This window comes from Trichomonas vaginalis, chromosome II, assembly GCF_026262505.1.
Source record: "Trichomonas vaginalis G3 chromosome II, whole genome shotgun sequence".
Classification (NCBI taxonomy): domain Eukaryota; phylum Parabasalia; order Trichomonadida; family Trichomonadidae; genus Trichomonas; species Trichomonas vaginalis.
This window is the reverse complement of record NC_067204.1, coordinates 14,593,050-14,608,934: the sequence shown is the minus strand read 5'-3', so window position 1 is coordinate 14,608,934 and position 15,885 is coordinate 14,593,050. Positions and strand designations below refer to the sequence as shown.

The 15,885-nt window shown below is 34.7% G+C and overlaps 15 protein-coding genes and 1 pseudogene across 16 annotated transcripts, besides 1 other annotated feature; 9 read left to right on the top strand and 7 right to left on the bottom strand.

Annotated features, from left to right (window-relative positions):
* Nucleotides 1-15,885: part of a mobile genetic element that runs on past both edges of the window.
* On the top strand, nucleotides 339-731 carry TVAGG3_0545020 (phage tail repeat-like family; the record flags this gene model as incomplete). The annotated part of the gene is made up of 1 exon (XM_051238006.1): nucleotides 339-731. The coding sequence occupies one exon, from the start codon at nucleotides 339-341 to the stop codon at nucleotides 729-731; it is 393 nt and encodes a 130-aa protein (XP_051095830.1).
* Nucleotides 2,501-2,872, top strand: TVAGG3_0545010 (phage tail repeat-like family; the record flags this gene model as incomplete). Its single annotated transcript, XM_051238005.1, has 1 exon — nucleotides 2,501-2,872. One exon carries the CDS (start codon nucleotides 2,501-2,503, stop codon nucleotides 2,870-2,872), a length of 372 nt encoding a protein of 123 aa, XP_051095829.1.
* Nucleotides 2,918-3,757, top strand: TVAGG3_0545000 (uncharacterized protein; the record flags this gene model as incomplete). The annotated part of the gene is made up of 1 exon (XM_051238004.1): nucleotides 2,918-3,757. A coding segment is annotated over one exon (840 nt), but the record flags the coding sequence as incomplete, so codon positions are not given.
* On the top strand, nucleotides 4,214-5,056 carry TVAGG3_0544990 (DNA/RNA polymerases family; the record flags this gene model as incomplete). Its single annotated transcript, XM_051238003.1, has 1 exon — nucleotides 4,214-5,056. A coding segment is annotated over one exon (843 nt), but the record flags the coding sequence as incomplete, so codon positions are not given.
* On the top strand, nucleotides 5,205-6,064 carry TVAGG3_0544980 (annotated as a pseudogene). The gene has a single exon. A coding segment is annotated over exon 1 (860 nt).
* Nucleotides 6,332-6,575, bottom strand: TVAGG3_0544970 (uncharacterized protein; the record flags this gene model as incomplete). Its single annotated transcript, XM_051238002.1, has 1 exon — nucleotides 6,332-6,575. A coding segment is annotated over one exon (244 nt), but the record flags the coding sequence as incomplete, so codon positions are not given.
* TVAGG3_0544960 (uncharacterized protein) lies at nucleotides 6,977-7,306 on the top strand (the record flags this gene model as incomplete). Its single annotated transcript, XM_051238001.1, has 1 exon — nucleotides 6,977-7,306. One exon carries the CDS (start codon nucleotides 6,977-6,979, stop codon nucleotides 7,304-7,306), a length of 330 nt encoding a protein of 109 aa, XP_051095825.1.
* Nucleotides 8,305-9,243, top strand: TVAGG3_0544950 (organellar and viral DNA polymerase type B; the record flags this gene model as incomplete). Its single annotated transcript, XM_051238000.1, has 1 exon — nucleotides 8,305-9,243. One exon carries the CDS (start codon nucleotides 8,305-8,307, stop codon nucleotides 9,241-9,243), a length of 939 nt encoding a protein of 312 aa, XP_051095824.1.
* TVAGG3_0544940 (uncharacterized protein) lies at nucleotides 10,346-10,765 on the top strand (the record flags this gene model as incomplete). Its single annotated transcript, XM_051237999.1, has 1 exon — nucleotides 10,346-10,765. One exon carries the CDS (start codon nucleotides 10,346-10,348, stop codon nucleotides 10,763-10,765), a length of 420 nt encoding a protein of 139 aa, XP_051095823.1.
* TVAGG3_0544930 (protein of unknown function, DUF4106 family) lies at nucleotides 10,782-11,477 on the bottom strand (the record flags this gene model as incomplete). The annotated part of the gene is made up of 1 exon (XM_051237998.1): nucleotides 10,782-11,477. One exon carries the CDS (start codon nucleotides 11,475-11,477, stop codon nucleotides 10,782-10,784), a length of 696 nt encoding a protein of 231 aa, XP_051095822.1.
* TVAGG3_0544920 (uncharacterized protein) lies at nucleotides 11,694-12,143 on the top strand (the record flags this gene model as incomplete). The annotated part of the gene is made up of 1 exon (XM_051237997.1): nucleotides 11,694-12,143. The coding sequence occupies one exon, from the start codon at nucleotides 11,694-11,696 to the stop codon at nucleotides 12,141-12,143; it is 450 nt and encodes a 149-aa protein (XP_051095821.1).
* TVAGG3_0544910 (protein of unknown function, DUF4108 family) lies at nucleotides 12,160-12,579 on the bottom strand (the record flags this gene model as incomplete). The annotated part of the gene is made up of 1 exon (XM_051237996.1): nucleotides 12,160-12,579. The coding sequence occupies one exon, from the start codon at nucleotides 12,577-12,579 to the stop codon at nucleotides 12,160-12,162; it is 420 nt and encodes a 139-aa protein (XP_051095820.1).
* TVAGG3_0544900 (uncharacterized protein) lies at nucleotides 12,631-12,999 on the bottom strand (the record flags this gene model as incomplete). The annotated part of the gene is made up of 1 exon (XM_051237995.1): nucleotides 12,631-12,999. The coding sequence occupies one exon, from the start codon at nucleotides 12,997-12,999 to the stop codon at nucleotides 12,631-12,633; it is 369 nt and encodes a 122-aa protein (XP_051095819.1).
* Nucleotides 13,244-14,220, bottom strand: TVAGG3_0544890 (uncharacterized protein; the record flags this gene model as incomplete). The annotated part of the gene is made up of 1 exon (XM_051237994.1): nucleotides 13,244-14,220. A coding segment is annotated over one exon (977 nt), but the record flags the coding sequence as incomplete, so codon positions are not given.
* TVAGG3_0544880 (uncharacterized protein) lies at nucleotides 14,301-14,576 on the bottom strand (the record flags this gene model as incomplete). Its single annotated transcript, XM_051237993.1, has 1 exon — nucleotides 14,301-14,576. The coding sequence occupies one exon, from the start codon at nucleotides 14,574-14,576 to the stop codon at nucleotides 14,301-14,303; it is 276 nt and encodes a 91-aa protein (XP_051095817.1).
* On the bottom strand, nucleotides 15,092-15,625 carry TVAGG3_0544870 (protein of unknown function, DUF4106 family; the record flags this gene model as incomplete). Its single annotated transcript, XM_051237992.1, has 1 exon — nucleotides 15,092-15,625. One exon carries the CDS (start codon nucleotides 15,623-15,625, stop codon nucleotides 15,092-15,094), a length of 534 nt encoding a protein of 177 aa, XP_051095816.1.

The following is a 15,885-nucleotide window of genomic DNA, read 5'->3' as shown; positions in this document are numbered from 1 at the left end:
ATGTGGCTAGTGCGTTAGAGAAGAAAGCAAATAAGACTCATACACATACAAGTTTTACAACTGTTGCTATAGAAAGTATTGAAGGAACGGTTGAAGAAACTGGTGGGGATGCATTATATTGTAAACCTCCTAACTTTCCACAAGGTTTAACATCGGATGACGACATAACGACGATGAGAAACATTAGATGTAAAGATGTTTATGTCATGAAGGATGAACATAATATTAAATTCACTGCTCAAGATTTATATGACAAGAAAGCAGACAAAACAGAGCTTCAAACATTAAAGACAGAAATACTTCAAACATTATATCCTATAGGCTCTATTTATACGTCAATGAACTCTACCAGACCAGAAACAGTTCTGGGTTTTGGAACTTGGACTCAAATAGTCGACAGGTTTTTGTATTGTGCAAACTCTTCAAAGGAAACAGGTGGAAGTAAAACGATTTCAGGTGAAAATTTACCTGCACACAGTCACTACATAGATTTAAGTACATCTCAAGCAGGTTGGCATAAGCATAGATATTGGGATTGGTCAGCAATGACAAAAGGTAAAGGATATGATGTTAAAGACAACGTTAAGTTTGCTATAAATTGTTACTGGAGTAACACTGAGGGAGGAGGAAACCATACACATCGCGTTTCAGGATATACGCAAACAACGGGACAAAGTAAAGACTACATGCCACCTTACATGACAGTTTACGCATGGTATAGAAATGCTTAGTCGTCATTTTCAACTTCTTTAGCATATTCGTCAGGAGTTGTCTTATATTTGTTAGGAACTGTCTTTGAAAGTATACCACCTTGAACTTTGACAAGTTTGAAACGAGGTCTGACAATAGTAGTTTTATCTTCTGCTTGCAGTGTGTACATTTTGCCATGTTTGCCTAAAACTTCATAATATTCTCTTGTATACTTTCTTCTATTTTTACGAACACGAATGTGAGTACCTGTCGGGTTCCCATTGTTGTCATAGTCAATAGTATTTTCATATGGGTCGCGTTTAGGTATTTCTATTTTACTTTGTCACCTTTCTGAAGTTTGAAGCCCGGCATTCTTTCTTGTTTGTCTCTTTTGACTAAATTATTAAATATATAGTCTTTCTCTAAGTCAGGGTTGTTTTTCATTTCTTCGGGGGAGTGGTTTCCCAAACCTTTTTGTTTACGGCTATTGTAAATATTTAAAAACTTGTCTCATCTTTGCCATGGAGAAGTGTCTATATTTGTCGTCATATGAATTTCATTTGCTTCACCACCTTGTGGTTGGTTTAGGTCTCTTAACATTTTTATACAACCGTCAATGACACCAAGAGCAGAATGGTTTTGGTCGACAATGAAATATTGGTTTACATTTTTTGACGCAGATAGTTTTTAATATCATCTGATTTGAAAGAACTTTCACAGTCATGTCAGTTTTGTTGGATGGTATTTGTCAACGAATATTGTCAAGCAGTTTTCACATCTAAAATATTTTTGGACCATAATGGTATGGCTTCACAGTATCTTGTGTTTTGACCGACAAAATATTAGCCAGTATGGTGGTCCATCTGTTCTAACTCTCGAATGTTTTCCAAGATATCCATAAACCAAGCATTTGGTGTTGAACTAAAAGATTTTTACCATGAGTGCTTTCTTTGTCGCTTTAGAAACAATAGGGGTCCTTGTTTGGATTCGTCATTTTTTATCCTATAAGAAATGGGTTTATTTGGCGCATTAGCAGGAGTTGCATCAGATTTTTGCCCGCAGTGGGAACAATAGCAGAGGTGTATTTGGAGTTGGAAGGAAGATTTTGAGTACATTAGGTATACTTAAGAGAGCACAACCTATTATACAAACTGTACAGAAAGGTTGGGATGTAGCACGAGATGCAACAAATCTTATTCCAAATCCTGAAACAAGAGGAAAAGTTCAAGGATGGATGGACAATGTAGGAAGACAAGCAGGAAACTATTATAACAAAGCAAATGACTACTATAACCAAGCAGGACACTATATGGACCAAGGTGAAAGATTCTTTAACAGAGGATATAACCATGCACAACAGTGGGTAAACAATAACCAACCTCAACCGCCTCAAACGTGGGGAATGTAAAGTTTTTTACTGAGATGAAATGAACAATACAGCATTGAGACAAATGGGTTCAAGATGGATTTGTCGGCTTCCAGCAGTTACACAACGTGTTTGTCAAGTTCTTCCTATACCTCAGGAAGTTTTAGACCGACTTAAAAAACAAACAACCAGTTGAAAACAAACCAAACTAAAATTTTTTACTGAGATGAAATGACCGAAGAAGTTGAAACGGTAGATTTGACACCACAAACAAAAAGTTCAGAACCATTGTCAAAACCTGTCAAAGAACTTACAGATGAAGAGAAAAATTCAATAATAGAAAGTGCCAGGTCTGGAAATACAAACCCTAACTACAAAGTCACTTTTCATAAAAATGGAACGGCAAGTATCTCAAAAAAGAAACAGACTCTCACAAATAAAATATTGAAGTCTGAAGGAGCTTTCGAGACAACAGATGGAAAAGTTTACTTCACTGACCAACAGTTCATTATAGAACATCTCATTGACTTAGAGTCGAAATATTCTAAACTTTACAACAAACACAAAAAGTTGAAAGGAAAACAAAAACAAATGGCATATGATATTTATGAAGATGTTGACGACACAACTGTTCCTGCAAGTGAAGTAAAGTCAGAGGAACCGAAAAGTGACGAAAAACCGATAGAAGAAGAAAAACCAAAAACTGAAGATAAACCAAAACCAAAGTTTAGTTTGGAAACTAAACCAAGTCAACCTTCATTAGCTGGTATGGGTTGGCGTCAAAGACTTATGGCAGCAGGCGGTTATGTAAAGTAAAGAAAAAAATATTTTTTTATTTTTATAAAAATGCCCCCATATAGAATGGATAGAAAATCTGCTAGAATAAAAGCAGAGTTGCAAAGATATGGTTGGAGAGTTTCGAAGAATTTTAAATATAGGAAGGGAAGACCCATAAAAGTCTATGACAAACTGGCTGGTCTTCGCTACGAAATGGATTTGGAAACAGCACGTGCAAATTATCCAAACAGACTAGAGAGGTTAGAAGAAGAACGTCTTATGGACATGCCTTTCGATGTTAGTGAACCTCAAGTTGAAGGACACGACGGCTTTGCCAGATTCTACTGGAAACATGACGAACAATTGCATCCTTTGAGAAGGAAAAAAGGTAGTGCAGAGGATGGTCATGCTCCCATGGAAAGAACAAGATATGCATATGAAAAGTATCGTGAAGTTAGAAGTCAAATTACATCTGGTCGAACCTTTACAGTAAACTTTGACGAAGGAAAGAACAAAGAAGGCTTCATGGGTGTACTTGCTGCAATTCAAGACGGAAATAAGAAAGGACACAATCTCAGATTGACCATAACGGATTTGGATGGTCACATTTACTATGCAAATGGCAATGAACAAACAGCTGCAAAACTTCTTGACGCTTTCAAGACTACAAAGAGAGAACAAATGGTTGACTCCGACTCAGACATTTTGAATGCAATTGAAGGAATTGCAAGTGTCAAGTTCGAATGGTACCAACCTAACCCTCAAGCAGTCAGACAACATGCTGGATACTTCCCGTTCATAAATAAGTCTGACATTGACTTGACAAGGTATGGAATTTACAATTCAATTGAAACAATTGTCAATGAACCTTGTATTCTTACATGTCTCAGGAACTCTGGTCTTGTTACAGATGAGAAGATGAAGTATCTTGAGTCATGTGTGAAGACAAGGTACATTCTCAGAGGTCAATTGGCAAAAATTGCACCGTTGGCAAATGTCAATATCCGAGTCAACATACCTACAGCTAAAGGTTCTTCACATGACGACTATGTTGTTGAGTTCAATTTACCATGGTTGAAGATTGTAATTGTCCACAACCACTTCATGTTGAACGAAAGTCTTACAAACCCATTGTTCGGAAAAGGCAAGTGCAACATTGTCAGAGCTGTAAACATTCTTTTCGAGAAAGGTTTGTTGGAACCAATTCCAGATGACAAGCTGACAGAAACTTTTGTACCAAAAGACGAAACAAACTTTTCACTGTTAGCAAGACCAAAAGTTGTTCCAGACAAAGTTCTAGTACAAAAGAAGTACACAATTCCACAAGGAGTTGGATTGTTCGGATACCAACCTGAACCAGAAGAACTTCCAATGAGGTTGCAAGAACTTCAAGATGCTATAAACAAACTTCCATTGAGACATCCAATTGACGTCAAATTGTATTGGAGAGCATCTGAGTTAGGTCAGAAGGTTTTATATGAAACAGGTTGCTTCGACGATGTTTATGAGATAACAGGAGAAGTTTCTCAGAAGATAAGAGACTCACTTGAATTTCCACAAACTGGACCAATTGGTTGCGACAAGTTCGACTCAAACGAAAAGATATACTATGTCGACCTTAACGCTGCATACATGAGGTTTGTCCAATATATTCCGACTGGAATTCCAAACGAAGATGGTGAGTTCCCGGGAAGGAACTATACAGTTGGAAAAGTCATACAACAACTGTATGATATTAGGAAAGCTTCAAACCCCAAACTTGCAATGACACTCAAATTGCTTATGAATTCGACATGGGGATATTCCATTAAGAAACCTCAAGAGATGAAGAGTAAACATTATGAGAAGGTCGACAACTTTGTTGAAAGGTTTTCTCCTTTTGTTTTGAAGTACGAATTCACTCAAGGTCAAAGTGGCTTAGTAACCACATTAAAACCTATTGTCGAACATTGGTCTTACCCTCAGTTCGCAAAGGCAGTCCTTGACAACTACAACAAATTCTTCTCCGAAGTCAAATCCAAAGTGAAGGTTTACTATGAGAACATTGACGCACTCATGACGAACGAAGAAGGATACAACAAACTCATTGAAATGGGAATGGTCAGTGAAAAGATGGGCTGTTTTAAGCTAGATAAGGTATTTTCTGAAGTTCATGTCCTCTCCAAGCGTAAGTACTGGGGCATACTTGAAGACGGCACAGAAATAAAACATTGCATGAAGTAAAAATTTATTTTTAAAAAAGTGACATTTTTTAATTTTATTTGAAATGTACGCTGAGTTTGTTGGAGAAGACCGTTGGGAAACTTGTTTGTTAGATGAGAAATATGAAATGGCATACTATTTTAAAACAATATATTTTTACATATATTAAATGCTTCAGGTTGAAAAACAAAGAACAAAAGTAGCAGATACAAAACCGTTAGACTATATCTTTACAAATGCTGGTAGGACTATTTCAGATGAAGAAATTTCATCCCGAATATACAGGTTTGACTATCCAATTCGTTGGCTTCAAAGTCCTTCAGATGCAAAGGCAATAGGATTTAGAAGAGTTTTGTTTTCAAATAGAACTAACGCATTTATGTTCGCAGTATATTTTCATGGGCAGTATAAAGGTTCTGGTGGTCTAATAGACAAATTTGACGAAATGAGATCTTTACAGTTCGTTCAGACGAAAGTCTTGAGAAAACTCTAAATGACTTTCAAACTCAAATGAACAAATATTATTGGGAATTTCAAGAAAAATACGACTCTTTACTAAATGGAACATACTATCTGAAACTAGAATATGACAAGATGAACTCCACCGTTTCATTTCAAAAGATTGAAATTAACCCTCCAAGAGATACAGAGTTTTTATTTTGGAAAGTAGACAAACGTTCTTGGGCACAATTTCTTCGGTTACTAAACCAGAACGAACCATTACCACCAGATGGTCCATTTAAATTTATACTTCCACCAGCAGATTTGACAGTTTATAGAAACGTGTTTGACCCTCAAAATGTTATGTGTCATGCAAGTTTCAGTTCAAGCAACAATAGTTTTCTATGTATTGGTAAGGACTTTTATGACTTTGCTTCTAAATTCTACGAACCACCTAGTAACAGTTTCTCTGACTTTCAAGTTTGGTTCACAACAAATGGTGTGCAACATATTATTCCATTGTACTATGACTTTTATCTCGAATTGTCTTTCATATATAACTACGGAAAAGTGCTGAAAAAGTATTGAAAAATAATGTTTATGTTAGCATGTTAGATCTAACACGTTTTCTAACAACTTTTCTAACATCGTAGAAAACTCATGAAAACAATTTATTTTTGACACTTTCACAAAAAACATAAAAAAGTGAGTTAAAATGAGATGTTTACTGAACTGGTTGGATGTCGCCTTCACAGGTTATGTAGAATGGCTGACCCGAGAAGTGGAACAGTGCTCTGAGAATTTGTATAATTCGTGGAATTGGACTCTCTCTGTTTGGTATTTTTATCCAAGGACGCTTGGCAAAGAACTTGAGAAGAGCTTCTTTCTTTGCTTGCTTTATGTCGTCGAAAGGAGTGTTTTCTGGTATTTGAATTGGAATTCCAGTCGAAGTCTCGAGCTGAAGTGTAGACCTTCCAGAAATAGCGGTGAACTTGACCTTGGGCTTCATGACCTTGCGCAAGTAGTCTTTTACGCAGTTGTTAATTTCAATTAGGTAAACTGCCTCGTCAAATCCTTCTGGCATTCCGAGTCCTTCCATCCGACAGAAAAAATTTTTCCCGACAACAGGAAAAAATTTTCCCGACAACAGGAAAAAATTTTCCCGACAACTGGAAAAAAATTTCCTTCCGACAGGAAAAAATTTTCCAGTTGTCTGTCCGTAAACCATTCAAATTTTCGAAAATTGAGAACTTTTTGGTCGAACTTCAGGAAAAATTTTTCCTTCCGACAGAAAAAATTTTTCCTTCCGACAGAAAAAATTTTTCCGGACAACAGGAAAAGTTTTTCCGGACAACAGGAAAAATTTTTCCGGACAACAGGAAAAGTTTTTCCGGACAACAGGAAAAGTTTTTCCGGACAACAGGAAAAGTTTTTCCGGACAACAGGAAAAGTTTTTCCTTCCGACAGGAAAGGTTTTTCCTTCCGACAGGACACAAACGAATGTCCCACGTCCCACCAACCCAGTCCATTCCCAAACCAGAGGAACCTAAAGCACCAGCCCCTGCACCTCAGTTCCAGCAAGTACCTCCGATTTACTACCAATTTCCACCTCAAGGTTACTACCCACCACAAGGCTTCCCGAACTACCCTCCTCAGCCTATGCCTTACTGCCCCAACCCTTGGATGTTCCAGCAAGCTCCACCCCAGCAATTCCAATCTCAATCCAAATCGAAGAGAGACCAAGAGTTCGAAGAAGGTCTGAACCGTTTACGCAAAGATTATGCCACAGCCCCTATTGAGAGAAAGTTGTTCCCGGACCAAAAAATATAATTTAGGGTAGAAGGTTAGATCTCACCTGTTTTCTCACCTCTTTTTTCACCCTCATGAATTTTCATGACTTCTTCGTAAATGTTTTGTCAAGACTTCTTCGTAAATGTTTTGTCAAGACTTCTTCGTAAATGTTTTGTCATGACTTCTTCGTAATGAGTGTAAAGGACCCAAAAATAAAGTTTATGTTAGAATGTTAGATCTAACACGTTTTCTAACACGTTTTCTAACACGTTTTCTAACCTCATGAATTTTCATGAATTTTCATGAATTTCCTTAAGATAGAAAAAATAAAGTTAGTTTTATTTTTTTATTTTGTATAAAAGATATGATTTCAGGGATTTTTTTGACGAAGTGTCAATCTTCACTTCGTCAAAAAATAACAGTTATCTAATGAAAAAGTGTCATTTTTTGTATTTTTTTGTATAAAAGATATGATTTCAGGGATTTTTTTGACGAAGTGTCAATCTTCACTTCGTCAAAAAATAACAGTTATCTAATGAAAAAGTGTCATTTTTTTCATTTTTTTGTATAAAAGATATGATTTCAGGGATTTTTTTGACGAAGTGTCAATCTTCACTTCGTCAAAAAATAACAGTTATCTAATGAAAAAGTGTCATTTTTTTGTATTTTTTTGTATTTGACGAGAATGTCGGGTAGAATGTTAGATCTCACCTGTTTTTTCACCTCTTGAATTTGTCAAGACTTCTTCGTAAATGTTTTGTCAAAACTTCTTCGTAAATGTTTTGTCGAAACTTCTTCGTAAATGTTTTGTCAAAACTTCTTCGTAAATGTTTTGTCAAGACTTCTTCGTACATGTTTTGTCGAAACTTCTTCGTAATGAGCGTAAATCAGACAAAAATAAAGTTTATGTTAGCATGTTAGATCTAACACGTTTTCTAACACGTTTTCTAACCTCTTGAATTTTCATGAATTTTCCCGAAATAAAAAAATAAAGTTAGTTTTATTTTTTTTTTATTTTTTTATTTTGTATAAAAGACATGATTTCAACAATAGGTTCTACAACACTTCAAACAACAGCACCAAACTCGTTAGTCATGAATCCTACGTCAATGTTAGTAGAGATGAAAAGCTTCATTCCTTCTTCATATACTTTTGAAACAGAAATCCAGAAGATAAAGCAGGAACTTTTAACATGTAATTTAGACTGTAGTGCGAAAGATGAAACAAATGAACAGTATCTTTATGAAATGGAGGACATTATTGACCATTTGCCTAAACTACCTGAAATTCAGCAACAAAAACTAACCATTCCTGAATTCGACGAAATTGAAGTCAAAGCAACTGACTCAGTAGAAATAAAGAAGTTCATACGAAAGGTAAACTATGAGTTTCTAGGATTTCATTGCAACCATAAGGTTATGGACAAAGATTGCGACATGGTATATAAGAATGTTTCTGACATATATAAATCTGAAGAATTTAAGACCTACGACAACTTTGTTTCGTTAGTTGCTGAATGTGTTTGGCAGATAAGAGATAAAGATAGAAGATGTAAAGTATGGAACAAACAAATAAGACCCGCTATGTTTGAGATGAAGAGAGCAATTGACGCCTTGGTTGTTTTAGCAGGTAAGGTTTCAGAATATAACGCAAAAATGAACCCGCAATGTTCAAAATGTAAGGCAGCAATTAGGAAATATAACTACTCCGTCAAAGAGATAGAACGTATGAGAAACGACTATGCTGACTTAAAGAAAGAAGCAGAAAAGCCAGCAGACGATAAAATGGACATGTTGACATTTCTGAACAAAAACTATCCAACTGCTGACGATTTCCTTCTATCTGACGTCAAGAAGAAGTATAAAGAGACTTTCGGCATAGTTAAAACATTCGATATCCTCAGCGAAGAAATAGAAGCTACAAAACTGTTTAGAGTCATGAACCATCGCAACATATACCATGTAAAACGCTTGTAAATAGTTATGTTAGAAAACAGGTGAGAAAACGTGTTAGATCTAACATGCTAACATAAACTTTATTTTTGCTGAATTCCGTATGAAAATTCATGAGTTTTGTGTGTTTTAGACCATGTTAGAAAACGTGTTAGAAAACGTGTTAGATCTAACATGCTAACATAAAATATATTTTTGGTCATTTACAATGAAGTCTTGACAAAACATGGAATCTCTTCCCTCGGAAAACCGAGAGAAGCAATCATATGACAAAGTCTTGACAAAACATGTACGATGAAATCATGAAAATTCATGAGTTTTGTGTGTTTTAGACCATGTTAGAAAACGTGTTAGAAAACGTGTTAGATCTAACATGCTAACATAAACATTATTTTTACTGAAAAATGACCAAAAATCTGAGTAAAATGGCATATGCTTGCTTCCCTCGGAAAACTGAGAGAAGAGATTCCGTACGAAAACAGTGAAGAACAGCGAGTAGGTAAGAAACCTTAGTCGCCAAAACTCTATGAAAACAGTGAAGAACAGCGAGACCGACTTCCTTCGGGGTCGCCTAAAACTCTATGAAAACAGTGAAGAACAGCGAGTAGGTAAGAAACCTTAGTCGCCTAAAACTCATGAAAACAGTGAATTTCCTTAAGATAGAAAAAATAAAGTTAGTTTTATTTTTATTTATTTTTTTATTTTGTATGTAAGGACAGATATGTCAACATCAGAGAACACAACAACTGCTATCGTTCATGAAGCCATAAATGAAGAATATGAGTGGGTTCAGTTTAACAAACAACTCCGTCTCATTCGTTCGGTCAAAGACGATATGTACCAAATGCAAAGTATTTTGACAGCATGTTTTGCTCCAGACACTAAACACGCAGACGACTGGTTCAAAAACCAAAGCACACAAGAACTTTTGAGTGAAATTTCTCTAGACCGACTTTTTTCGGTCTTGCATAAAACACATGAAAATCGTAAAAATTTGCCAATAAATTTAAGAGGATATTATGTACATAGACTTTTAGTAAATGCAGTTGCAATGTGGGCTTCTCCTCGTTATGCATGGCATGTTTACAGACTTCTTGACGAAATTCATAGACAAGAACGTGAAGAGATGGAAAAGAAACTTCAAGCAAAAGATGAAGTCATTGAAGCAAAAGACAAAAGCATTCAGAAAAGAATACCACGTTCGGTACCAAAAGGTAAGGAAAAGAACTATAAGTATATGATTTATACTGAAGATATGGAGAAAGAAGAAGACAGTGACATGGTTATGTTGCATTTAGTCAGAAGAAACAACAAAAGCTTTTACGACCTTGCTAAGATTTACAAATCTGACAGAAATTGGTTCTATCGCGAAAACTTACCGATTTCAATGACTCCAAATGAAGATGTGAAACAAATAGTTCAAGATACGTTACCTCAAACACAATATGATATTAAAGGTTGTACAATTCTTACATTCAAAGAAGATTTGTCATTGTTAAAGGAAAAAATAACAGAGTATTTTGACAACTTCAAACAAGCAGAGTAAATGAACTCTTTATTTTTCAAGCTTGACTTTTTACAATTTGAACTTTGTTTGCGTAGATATGAATTCTGAAAGAAGTATGAGGGTCTTGTATGACTTTGTACTTCTCCCATAGTTCATGTCTGTCAAACTTACCTGCCATGGACTCTTTCATAAGTTCCATGAAATCGTCTTCGGACAATCCGGGGAAAAGTATAATGTCAGTAAGTATTCTTTTAACATCCTTACTTAAACTCTTTGCTGTCTGTACACAAATGACAACTGAGATGTTAAAGTGTCTGAGCTTCTTAAGAATTCGACACATGTCTTGTTCTCTATTCTTTAACAAAGGATGAGAGGCGAAATCATCTAAGATAAGAAGACACCTATGAGGGTATGTCTTCCAATCGTAAGATTGCAATTTCTTCGAAATGTATTCTATCTCTTTCTGTTTGTTTCTGAAGTGTTTCTTCTCTAATATTCTCTGCATTTCCTCATTTGGGTCTTTAAACTTAGAATTTATATACTCATTTATAGCATTATACTTCAAAACTCTTCTTTGGTACTTCTTTATCCAATCTAACAACTCAGTATCCTTTATACATACTAACTTAGACTTCTTTATAATATCTTTGAACGAATTGACGGTTTGGTCAAATTGACCAGAAGTACTACAAATAACAACTAACTCATAAAATGGGTTCTTCTCATCTAGTTCTTGTTGTTGTGCAGCCATTTTAAGATAAGTGAAAGTCTTACCCGACCCAGGTGGTGCAATTAGACCTGTTATACCATTCTGAGCAAATAAGAACTTGTCATGTATAGGCTTTATCTGAGCATTTTCTAACTTCCTCTTGTTCTTGTTTAAAACATTCTCAAATTTCTTGTCAATGTCAGCAAACTTTTTTTCTAACATATTTTTAGAAAAATTAAAATTTTTATCTTTTAGAAAATGTCTAGCGATTTCGCTATCTATATTCGAGACAAGCTTTTCGACAGCAAAACATCTGTCGACCATAAAATCTTACATAGTGTAAACAAGAAAGGGGAATTTGTTCTAAAGTTCTGTTTTTGGGAATATGACAAGAACCATAAAACATTAAGCAGAGCAGTCTTAAAATTTGTCAATGACAGACTTGTTGACAGAGATGACGCCGATTGGAAAGATGAAGTCCAACAAAAGTTCTTAAAATGCAAAGAAGACACATGCGCTGTTCTTGAAGATGAAATAGAAAACAGAATAGATGAGCTATTAAAGGACAAAGAACTTTTACATAAATATAGTTGCGCCAAATTTGACATAACTCCACCAGAAAAGAAGAAGAAAGAAAAGAAAGAGAAAAAAGAAGAAGAGAAGAAAGAACCTGAACCAGTTCCAGAGAAAAAGAAATTTGACATGTAAAAATAAAATTTTATTTTTAGAACATTTCTGGGTCAATGTCAATGTTCTCTTCCTCTTTAGGAGTAAACACTGGCTTAGACTCTAAAATCTTTTTACCCAATTTACCTTGAACTTCTACAACTTTAGACTCATAATATTCATAGTCGTCTGCTTTCTTTGGTTCATAAGGTATAACAAGTTTGTATGCTTTGCCTTCTTTAAGGTTTGAGAACCTTCTGTCAAAACTTTCTTTGACTGCTAACAAACCTTCTATGTCTAAGTCTTCAAATTTCGCACCATTTTTAGTCACAATAGCAAACTTAACTGGTTCGATGTTCCAAACTTTGCTGAATGAAGACTTTTCAAAATGGTAGAAGTAAACATTCAAATATGTGAATGGGTCTAGTTCTTCTTTAAGTCCTGACATGTACTTGTTTACTGAGATGAATTTTGCCATCTTTTTCTATCGGATAAAAAAATATTTTTTTTTAAAATTTACTCAGAAAAATTATTTCTTTCTATATTTGCCATTCCGAACTTCGAAAAGATGTTTTATACCAGCATAGAATTTTTCTCTAGAGCTTGGTCTTATATCGTTTTCATGACAATATTTTCTATATTCTTCATATAAAGCCTTTTTTTCATACATTTCATAAGGACAATCTAACCAGAATAGCGCATATCCATTTTCGTTATCTAGGTCTCTATATGTTTCTTCTGTTTGTAGAATTTCGCTTTCTTCTGTTTGTAGAATTTCGCTTTCTTCTGTTTGTAGAATTTCGCTTTCTCTATTTAGTTCTATGTCTATATATTGTGGCTTAAAAAGATGTGGGCAAGAAGGGTCTGGCGCTATGTAAAAAGTTAATTTTTCTGTCATCTTTTCTATCGGATAAAAAAATATTTTTTTTAAAATTTACTCATAAAAATTTTTCTTTGTATATACACCTTTCTGTACGTCTAAAAGACTTTTGACATTTGCCAAGAATGTTCGTTTAGAAGCTGTCATATAACCATATTCTTGACAATATTGTTTATACGAATCGTACAATGACCTTTCATCTAAACACTCAAAGTCAGTTTCATCTATGAACAGTTCATATACACTCTTGTTTGCTTCTAACAATGTTTGTCTCTCTTCGGTATGTGGAATTTGTCTTGGATTGAACTTAGAAATATCTAATGTCATAAAGTATGAGAACAAGTGGTTGTAAAAGTCAGATGTCAAAGTTTCTGCTAAGTCGTCAAAATATTCTGTATCTTGCATATGAGAATCTGACGTTCTGACAACTACATATCTTCTGTCAGAACTTTCTAACTTCATCGGAACAGCATTGTTTGAAACCATAATGAAGTTTGCAACATTTTCACAAACTCTTTGGTCTTTATATTTTCTTTCAACAACTCCAACTTTGTCTGTTATAAGACTCTTCAAAGCATCTGAGTTCAAAACTTTTGTTGTATCTATACTTTGAAGTTCATTGCAAACTATAAGTTTCATATTCTCTATTGAAGAGTTAAATTTACCGCAGATGTTTTCTAAGTTTGTCATATTAGGGTTCGAATAGCCCTCTAATAGTTTGCATAAGATATCTGTAAAGAATGTGTTCTTACCTGTTCCTTGTTTTCCAATTATAATGAGAGCAGTTTCATTTTTAGCACTTGGATGTTGTAAGATGTTTGCAAACCAACATAAGATATACTCATAGACTCTTTCGTTTCCATTGCATATAATTTCTTTGACATGGTCTAACCAAGCTTCTATAATATTTTCTTTCCATTCTACTTGTTCGTATTTATATCCAGTGAAGATAGAATAGAAGTTTGGAGAAGGTGTATAGAACTTTATACCTCGAACTGAAAAATCTTCTAACTTTGACAATAAGATATCCCAAGCATCTAACATCTTCATGCCAACTTGTACGACTTTTATTTTCTTAAGTTTCTGTCTACATTCTTGTTCTGAAACTATTGTCGCTTTAGGTTTGTTAAAGACTACATCCCATTCTTTCATAACATAACATGCTGGGGCAGAGTCGACATAAATGACTAAACGTTTCAAATTCTCGACTGCTTTGTTATAGTCTCGAAATGGACACATATTTCTGAATGCTTGGAAGTCATAAAAATCTGAAACATCTATTCTGTACATTTTTATAAAAATAAAAAAAATATTTTTTTTTATTCTTGACTTTGTTGTTGCATTTGTTGTTCTTGAGCTATTTGTTGTTGAAGTTGTTCTTGTAATACAATACTTTCACCAGTTGCATCTTCCAATTCGAAACTTTCTGCCGTCATTGACAAATACATAGGACATAAAAGTTTTACAGGAACAAAGTTTGCGTCAACTAATGTCAACGTTATACTTGCCAAAGTGTTTGAGTTCACTAAGGTTGAAAATTCTGCATTCGAATGAACAATAGGCAAACCAGCAGAGAAAGTATTGTTTATACGCATAAGTATCTTTTGGTCATAATAGTTTCTGTCGACATTCGAATAACACTTTGAACCTAAGTTTGAAACAAATATATAAGATTGGTGTGCTTAATGTCAATGGAATAGACATTCCTTGTATGACACCTTTTCCTGTTATAGGAAACTGTTGGTAGTAAAAACCAGAAATAAGTTTTGTATTATAGCTCAATCGTTTATAGTAAACTCAGTCGGACATCCAAACATAATGAAACCTGCTCTAGTTGCAGCACATGTTACACCCGTACTTAAAGTATTAAATAAGTCAACAAAACCTGTTGGTGGTATATCTGAGTAAGTATCTTCAAAGGAGTATTTTTTACCATTCACAACAATAAAGTCTTCTGGTGTCAAAAGCAAAACAGGCTTTAGTCGTCATTGTGTTTAAAGTTAGTTTACAATACCGTCCTTGAGGACTTTGTAAGTTTGTTGTTATAGAATTATATGACTCAGGGTTTTTAGTCGTAATAGTATAAACCATTATATCTTCTGCCATTTACTTAGCAAATAAATTTTAATGAAATGTTGTGGTCGTCAAATATTTTTATGACGTCTGGGAAACTATATTTTAAGTTCAACGTTTCACCTCCTTTCATAACGTATATCTTGTCAATGACATTATATGAAACACCACAGCAACTAATGTCGGGTTCTATTTCTTTGATGTTTATATCGTCTGCCTCTGTCAAAAGTTTCAATAGTTCTTTCAAAACTTCATGAGGTGCAATGACATATGAGTTCACTTTTACAGGGTTGTGTTCGACCAAGTTTAACATTATACTTAAAGCTTGACAAATCTTCTCCTGAGTTTGAAGTTTGGCTTTCAGTTGTTGGTAGTCGTTTCGAATATCTGCAACAGAACTTAAGTCTCTGCTAACTTCAGGATATGTTGGTTCTTTTACAGGAACAATTGTTATACCATCTTCGTCCTCGTATGGTTTCCCCACTTCAACATCTCTGTCTTTGACATTGACAATAACACTTTGACTGTTTGTTTGAGTTGGTGAATTTAACTTCACATCTGCCACCGCCATTAAACCTTTTGAAACACTTACGCTTCTATTTTTCGGAAATGACATTTTACTTAGAATAAAAAGATGGACGTATTCGAGTATCTCTTCGAATTGAAGCAGAACAAAGTTTACACACACAAACAATACAAATACATTGACAGAATAGTTCTTTATACAAACAATGGTAAATGTTATAGAATAGCAATATTTGCTGAACCAAAATATTTCCATAAAGCAAAGAAAGTTGGTATAACTGAAATGGTGAAAGTTCTTGACGTTGA